Raw genomic sequence first — 8,196 nt, forward strand, 5'->3', positions numbered from 1 at the left:
TCCATAATTATCAAATATATAACAACTCTTGATTGGACCACCACTGTCCCTTCATTTCCATTAATTCCAGGGCTTGGTTATCTGCTTTCCAAACAGAAATGAGGTCATCTGGGCCCATTTTCTGCTTCAACCTTTCCAGTCTCCACAGCCCAGGCTGTACCATCTTCAAGTTCCCCATGGAGACTGAAATAGAGCATTTTCTTCAGAGTCTACAACTTTTTTTTTTTCTTTTTAATTGGCTTTCACCATCTTAAAGTCTGTTGGGTTCTTGGGTGGAATAATGAACTTGCTTCAGATTGGTCTGCACAATGGACAGTTACTGGCTCTGGGGGGTAAACAAGATTTTTCAAAATCAGATTGTAATGATTTGAATTTTTAGTATCACAAGTACCCTTTAAATCAAATCAAATTACTATAGAAAGCAAATGAGCAATGAAGAGTTAAGTAGAAGAATTTTTAAATCAAAGCCTTAAATTATTTCCAAATTAGTAAAACTACTTGTGTGTATGTTCAAATCCTAAGGGAAAAAAAAAAAAACATTCCATTAAAAAAACCCCTAAAAACCTTACCTGTTGATGTGGGTGTTGCTCGAAATGTCCCTGATACCATTTCTCCAAGACTTGAAGAAGAATTTCCACTGGATTTCCTAGGATAGAGAAAAGGAACTTAGGACTCATTCCCCAGATTCCTTGAAAATAGAACTTGAGAGTACAAAGCTTTCTTTGGCCTAAATCCTACTAAATAATTCAAAACACACCAAATCCTGCCTTGGAGAAGAACTTCAAGAATCTGTCCACATGTTTTCTTTGACCTATTTCTTAGAGAAGGTGGGGAACAAACTGGACCTGGAAATACTATGCAAAAATATCTCTCCTAGTTATTCAATACAGAAATTAGGCAGAAAAATCACTGACAGAAACACTCTTGTGAACTGATGCTTAATACCAGTCACCAATGTACCAGTCGGATGTCAAACACAGCTCAAAACAGCTGTTAAGACCTAGAAAAAAAACATTTCCTTTTAAAAGTGATTTTATTGGGTGGTGCCTGGATGGCTCAGTTGGTTAAGCATCTGACTCTTGATTTTGACTCAGGTAATGATCTGACTGTTCTGGGTTCGAGCCCCTCATTGGGCTCCACACCGATAGTGCAAAGCCTGACTGAGATTCTGTCTCTCCCTCTCTCTCTGCCCCTCCCCTACTCACGTGTGTGAGCTCTCTCTCAAAATAAACTTTAAAAATAAATTTTTAAAGTGATTTTATGGGAGTCAGAATTAAAAAAAAAAGGTAAGGATTTGGTCACAAAAAACATTAGTTGTGACCTACTGGGCAATTGTTCCATCAGTCTCCTCTTGCTGCTTTGGAAGCTTCCCAGAAGCCCACAGAGTCCCTTGGGAGCCTACCTTCCTAATGTTCTTCCCTTTTATGCTTGAGAGTATGGTCCCTAGGTCAGAACTATCTAATTTCTTATCCTGGCTTTTCCCCTTACTAGTCGTGGTAACTTGGCACATCATATTTCATGTCTTTGAGCCTTAGTTGCCCTATCTACAGAAAAAGTTACACCTCACAGGGTTGTATAAGATCATGTCTGTGAGCTCTTGGTTTTACTCCTGGCCTGCCACACACAAAAAAAGAAGTTTTTATTCAAAAGTACATAACAACATAATAAAATAATAATAATAAAATAACAATTTTGGAAATGATAAAAATTCATTTATTATTTCATACAACAAATATTTACTGAGTGTCCACTGTTCTAGAAACTAGGAATACAACAGTAGGGGGGAAAGACAAAATCCCTTCCTCACAGAGACAGATTTTAGTGGGAGATATCACTATCAAACAGATGAACAGGTAAATACATAGTATTTCTGACAGTAATAATTGCAATAGGGAAAACGAAGTCAAGGAGAGAGATAGGAAGTAAGGGAAGGGAAGTGGGTACAATTTTAAAGATGGTGGCAGAAAAGGGGTCACTGAAAAGAGTATATCTAACAAAGATCTGAAGCAGATGAAGGAGTGAGCTGGTGGAAATATGAAGCCAAGTGTTCCAATAAGAAAAAAAACTAGCAGGTGCAAAGGTCCTAAAGCAGGAACGTGTGTTCCTCATGCATTTAAGGAGCAGCAATCGAGACAAAACAGTCAAGAGAAGAAGGGATAAGAAGAATTAATAATTAATAATATTACAGGCATGTTATATACTAAAGAAGATTGGCAATTAAAAGTGGGGCTCACTGTACTTTTGTGATGTTTTATCATAATTAAGAAGTTCCCATTAAGACAAAGGCAAAGGGCCCCTTAAGAACACAGGAGTTTTTGAAGCAGAAAAGGATCCAACAGAAAAAGGAAGTGAGAGTCAAGAGAAAGAACTGCTTCTATTTTAGGTCTTTCAAAAAATGATAACTTATTAAATTCATGCTTCATTGTAGGTTCTCAATATATGCAGGCTCAGGATGATTCTGATTTCTCTTTTCTCAGGCTTTGTTTGTATCCTTGGGACCTACAAACACCTGCACTCTGAGATTTTTGTAGCTATTTCTTTAGTGTACTACAGGTTGATTCATCTGAAGTTAGACAGAATCTTCACTCCATTATCAAGAGACGGTAGATGCCATGGGGTGGAGGCAACCTCTAGCCCTGGGATATACCATATGTACCACTGCATTACATGCCCGCTTGAGAGAGGGTCTCTGAAAGTTAACCAGGAAGAGCCCTGATGCCAGGTCAGGTCAGGTTCCCACTTACTGTACTGAGAAAGAATGCCCCGTGACCATCACGGAGGAGACCTTAATCTCCAAGCAGGGTTTGCTGAGGCCACAGAAAAATCTCCGCTGTGGAATTCATGGTGATGCCAATGAGGTGAGACTTTAGCATGCAGTGGGGAAAATGAACTCTCTGAAACCCCTCTGTGTCAATGTCAGAAACACCTCATATACAGAAAAGTACCTTTTACTCTCAAAGCATACATATTTAACCTGATAAGCAAACTTGAAAACATCATCTTATTTTTCTTTTTTTTTCTTTTTTTTTTTATTAAAAAAATTTTTTTCAACGTTTATTTATTTTTGGGACAGAGAGAGACAGAGCATGAACGGGGGAGGGGCAGAGAGAGAGGGAGACACAGAATCGGAAACAGGCTCCAGGCTCTGAGCCATCAGCCCAGAGCCGGACGCGGGGCTCGAACTCACGGACCGCGAGATCGTGACCTGGCTGAAGTCGGACGCTTAACCGACTGCGCCACCCAGGCGCCCCATCATCTTATTTTTCTACTCACCTCCCAAAATAAGTTTCTAAGAAGGAAGGAGCCTTACCCTCCGTGAAAACGTCCCCTTTTTTGTTCTTGCTGAATCCGTATATTCTCCAGTCTAAGTGGACTTGGGATGAAGCCAATCTCACAGCCCTCTTTCACCAGTCTTCCTATCCACCAATCATTGTTGTATTTCTGGAATGCAGAAATAAAACTGCTATCAATAGTAATTCACTTATCTTCACATTCCATTAATTAATTTCTGGGGGTGAGAAAAACCAAAAATACTCTTTACATTATACTATACTATATTATATATACACACTACATTATGTTATACTATGTTATACATATCAGAACATGTATCGACTAAAGCCAAAGTCTACAACCTTTGTATCTAAAGGCCCAGATAGTAAATATTTTAGGCTTTGGAGGCCACATGGTTTCTGGTGCAACTACTTAAATCTGCTATTGTCACATGTTAGTGGCTATAGACAATACGTAAACAAATAAGCATTTGCTATGGTTCAGTTAACCTTTTCTTTCCAAAAAAGACAGCAGGCTCTAATCAGCCTGCAGGCCACAGTTTTCCAATCCCTGGACTAAAGTTGGGTCCTAATCTTTGGATTCCTTTGGTCCTTGTCAAGAAGCCCTAGCCAAGTCTTAAGGAATAGATAGTATAGGGATAATTATGCATCATTGTAATTGGAACCCTGGAGAACAAGACAGACAAGTCTAAGATGAAATACACTCAACTGTCTGTTATTTGTCGAAAAGTTTCAGGTAAAGATTCCACAATATTGTCTGTAATCTACTCTCATTGGAGAACTGTAATCTTCCAAACACTGGTTTACAAACTAAGGTCCATCTCACTATCTGCTGAAAAAGGTTACTCTTACAAAAGAAGTATATTGTATATATGTGGAATTTTTGAAATAATCTCCAGATGGCCTGAAGTTCAATAGAAAAACCAGGATTTCCATTTCAATAAAGTTCCATGACACATAAATTCAGAAAACAAACCCACACAACTGCTTCAGACAATATGGGGTAAGACCCTGTGAACGTGATCCTATTCGGTGGGTCGGCAAAATTGTATTTGGAAATACAGATTTGCTGGAGCCTAAATCAGAAGGTATATTTAATCCAAGCCACCTGCCTCAAAGGAAGGTTTCAGGTAGATGATTTTTACAATGCAGGTATCAGTCCTATTGTTTACATCCTCCAGAGATGATTCCAAAAACTCTTGTCTTCATCAGCGTGGGGCAAGGTAATCTCTCTCTTTTTGATCCAAAAAGTATCTGCTTTTTTTCAAAATGAAAAACTATATGTAGTACACTTTGCTTAGCTCAGAGAAAAGGGAAATTTATGTGTATATGACATTGATACACTGTGAAGGAGGAATGGATGGTTTCATTAACTCACTGCAGCATGAAATTCTGCATAGCTTTGAGTAATTCTCAGCAACAGCCTCACACTCAAAAGCAAAATGATATGCCTTAGGGATTTGGCCTTTATTATGCACACAGCTCCTACATGAGGCATGCATGGCATGTAGTATTAGACTGCACTGAAGAAATGTGAGTTGACCTAATATAAAATCTTGAACAATCTAAGTCGTGGTTTTTCTATTTTCCCATCTTTTATTTCAGGATAACAGGGCTGAAATAACAGGCCTGTTTATTTTGGAATTAACAAAAGGCAAGAGAGCCCTTTTAGAATCTTTGGTGCACAGGTCTGGAATTCAAATCTTATTGTGGTGGGGACAAAGCAGACTATGAGTCAGAGTGTCCTAGGGTTTAAGTTATTTCCTGAACTTTAACTGAGCCTGCTACAATGCTAATTTATTAAATGATACCCAAGTGACCTTAAAGGGCTTCCTGAAATGGTTAATGGCAACTTCCCAACCTGTTTTAGCCTAGTTCTAGGAAACAGCGAAAGCTTGGTGATAATCTGGCTCAACGTAAATGAAAAATTCTTTGAGCTACCGGGCGGGAAGTTGCTAAGTACATTCAGGAGCTTAACACACTCGTCATTTGGTGTATGTGATAAGCAGAACTGTAGCTTTTCTTTAAGGTTAAGCTTCTCATTACTGAAAAAAGTTTAAAACAGTGCATGAGAGATGGCTTTCTAGATGACAGATGAGAGAGGAGGCTACAACCTGATTACACAAATGTGTGCAAATGTGGATGTTCCAGGAGCTTGTGCCAGCGTTCTGGGGAGGTCACCTTAGTGTTGCTCCAGTCCTTCTCATTTTCATCTCCCTAACATGATTAGCACTTTCTCTTTCTAAGATGTTTTCTTATCTGTTATTGCAAGCTCTGAAAACAAGTGGCTCTAATCCACATAGGATTACCAGCTCAATACCATCCATCCACCTGCCTGTGTGAAGAGAAAGTCACTGATCAAGGGACATGTAGATCAAAAAGCAACCAACGAGACAAATGGAGAATATTGATGGCATGGAGGAAAGCAATAAAGTATAGCAAGATTGGAATGCAGGTGTGAGTGGGTATGGATAAAATATGTGAGAACCTCTTACCTGTTAAAATTCTGCTTCTCCTTTGAAGCAAGGGGTGTTAGTGACTAATGAACATGGTTTGGTCATTTTTGGTGGAAACGGTGAGACAAGCAACTTAACCATTCAGAGGCTGGGGCACATGTTTCAGGCTGAGAGTCCCCGTCTACTAGGCAAATATGGATATCCTCACCACATACACCTTGAGAATGCAGAAGCCATCAAGTCCATGCTACCCCAGCTTCCTGTTACCAAGGCTCTGAACTGTCTGTGCCTTCACCCATCCTTTCCCTGCATGTTACAATAAGTAAGTGGATACCCTGCTGTCAAAAATCTCTCTCCCCTATTCAGGGTCTGGATCCCACCCTTCTTGCCTCCCCCAAAACTTTACTCCATTGCCTATCTTTCCTTTCCCATCAACCTTTCCCTCTCTCTGTTTGTTAATATCAGCCTGTGCAGATGCTCCAAGCACTTCTCTCTCAAAGAAAACCTCTTTTGACTTCACATCCTCCTCAGTCCACTACCTGGTCTGTGTCAGCTTCCTTGAAAGCATGGTCTATGTTTACTAAACATACTTCCTAACCCCCTTCCCACTTCATCCCCTTTCATTTGGCTTCCAGACCATGGTCCCAGTGACTTCCATGCCACTGGCCACCATGTTGCCGATCCAATGTTCGTTCCTCACTCCTCATCTTAGGCAACATGTGACACCATTCACTACGGCTGACTTCTTCCTCCTTTTGTACACACTCCTCTCTTGATGTCTACGTATCACTCTGTCCTGGTTTTCATCCTATATCTCAGGCTTCTCCTTTTCAGTTTCCTTATTTGTTGAGTCATTTCACATAGCCCACTTCTGCAGAATGGAATTCCTTCGGGTTTGATGCCCGGCTGCCTTCTCTTCTCCCTCTAATCTCCTTTAAGTGACTTTGATCATTGACCCACACAAACTAGTGATCTAAATTTACATCTTTGGCCCAACTCTTTTCCTTGGAGCTCCAGATTCTTATATCTAACTTCTACTTGATATCTCCATTGAGATGTCCACTCCTCATCTGTCCTCTTCCCACCCTCATCATCTCCATCCCCATTGATCAATTCATAAACCTTGATTTCCTTGATCATGCTGGATTTCTCCCTCAATCTTAGTTTCTACACCTGACCCATCACCAGCACGCTTCATTGAATGTCTGCAATAGATCTCAAATCTGTCTACTTCTTTCCATCTCACTGCTGTAATGCTGGCTCAATTCCATTATCTCTCACTGAGAATGGTTCTAATGGGCTCCCTGATTCCATACTTATCCCACTCCAATCCGTGGTCTCTATAACAATCAGAGTAGCTTTAAAAAAATAATAAATTCATCCCATTCTTCTGCTTTTAAAGTTTTTAATGGTGGGGAGCCTGGGTGGCTCAGTCGGTTAAGCGTCCAACTTCGGTTCAGGTCATGATCTCACCGTTCGTGAGTTTGGGCCCCACATCGGGCCCTGTGCTGACAGCTCAGAGCCTGAAGCCTGCTTTGGATTCTATGTCTCCCTCTCACCCGGCCCCTCCCCTGCCCGCACTGTGTCTCCCTTTCTCTCTGTCTCTCAAACATAAGTAAACATTAAAAAAAAAAGTCTTCAATGGCTTCTCATTCCACTTAGAATAAAATCTAGTCTCATGATCACTTTAAGGTTCTCCTTGACCTGTGCCCCACTTAGTTCTATAACTGTCTCCTACTACTAGGTCCCTTGTTTATTGCATTCCAGCCATATGGCCTTCTTCTAGTTAACTGATTGTGCCAGGCTATTTTCCTACTATAGGGCCTTTGCACATAGTGTTTCCTTTCCCTAGAAGGCCTCCTTTTAATCGTTTTAATGCTGGCTCCTCTTCATCCCTCAGGTGTCTGCTTAACAGTTATGTTCTTTAAAAGGCCTTCTCTGATCACCTCTGTATTTAAAAGTATATATAACCTCCTCATCCCTATATTTTAATTTTTTTAGCATCTGCTTCATTTTTTCCCCAAAGACACAATTTGGAAGTATTTGTTCATTATCTGTCTCCCCACTAGAATTTAAGTCCATGAGGGAAGGAAATCTGTCTGCTTTTTTATAGCCTGTCAGACAACATCTGCCAGGGCCTGGCACATACTAAATGTTCAAGAACTATATCTTGAACGAGTAACTTAACAAAGGAACAAATGTAGAGCCTCAGCCAGCTCACATGGGCACAGCAAAGAGAGACATCTGTAGACATCCAGATGTTTGACCTACTTGCTATCAAGTGGTTAAAATGTTAAAACTATGTACGTCTTGGTGTCAATAATGCCATCTTAGAATGCAGAGTTTCTTTCTTTTTTTTTAAATGAAATTTATTGTCAAATTGGTTTCCATACAACACCCAGTGCTCATCCCAAAAGATTCCCTCCTCAATACCCATCACCTACCCT

The 8,196-nt window shown here is 40.3% G+C and overlaps 1 protein-coding gene across 7 annotated transcripts in view; it reads right to left on the minus strand.

Moving 5' to 3' along the window:
* CACNB4 (calcium voltage-gated channel auxiliary subunit beta 4) overlaps positions 1-8,196 on the minus strand; it is a 255,883-nt gene that overhangs the window by 43,223 nt on the left and 204,464 nt on the right. For 6 of the 7 annotated variants that reach the window (XM_040475072.1, XM_040475073.1, XM_040475075.1 and 3 more), the window contains 2 exons: positions 3,311-3,441; positions 570-646 (listed from right to left, as the gene is read on the minus strand). In XM_040475072.1, coding sequence (XP_040331006.1) covers positions 570-646; positions 3,311-3,441 — 208 coding nt within the window. Of the gene's footprint in view, positions 1-569; positions 647-3,310; positions 3,442-8,196 lie in introns of those variants that run through there. The other variant, XM_040475078.1, reaches the window with a different exon arrangement.

The sequence above is a fragment of the Herpailurus yagouaroundi genome, unplaced genomic scaffold, assembly GCF_014898765.1.
Source record: "Herpailurus yagouaroundi ecotype Mexico unplaced genomic scaffold, PumYag 140, whole genome shotgun sequence".
NCBI lineage: Eukaryota > Metazoa > Chordata > Mammalia > Carnivora > Felidae > Herpailurus > Herpailurus yagouaroundi.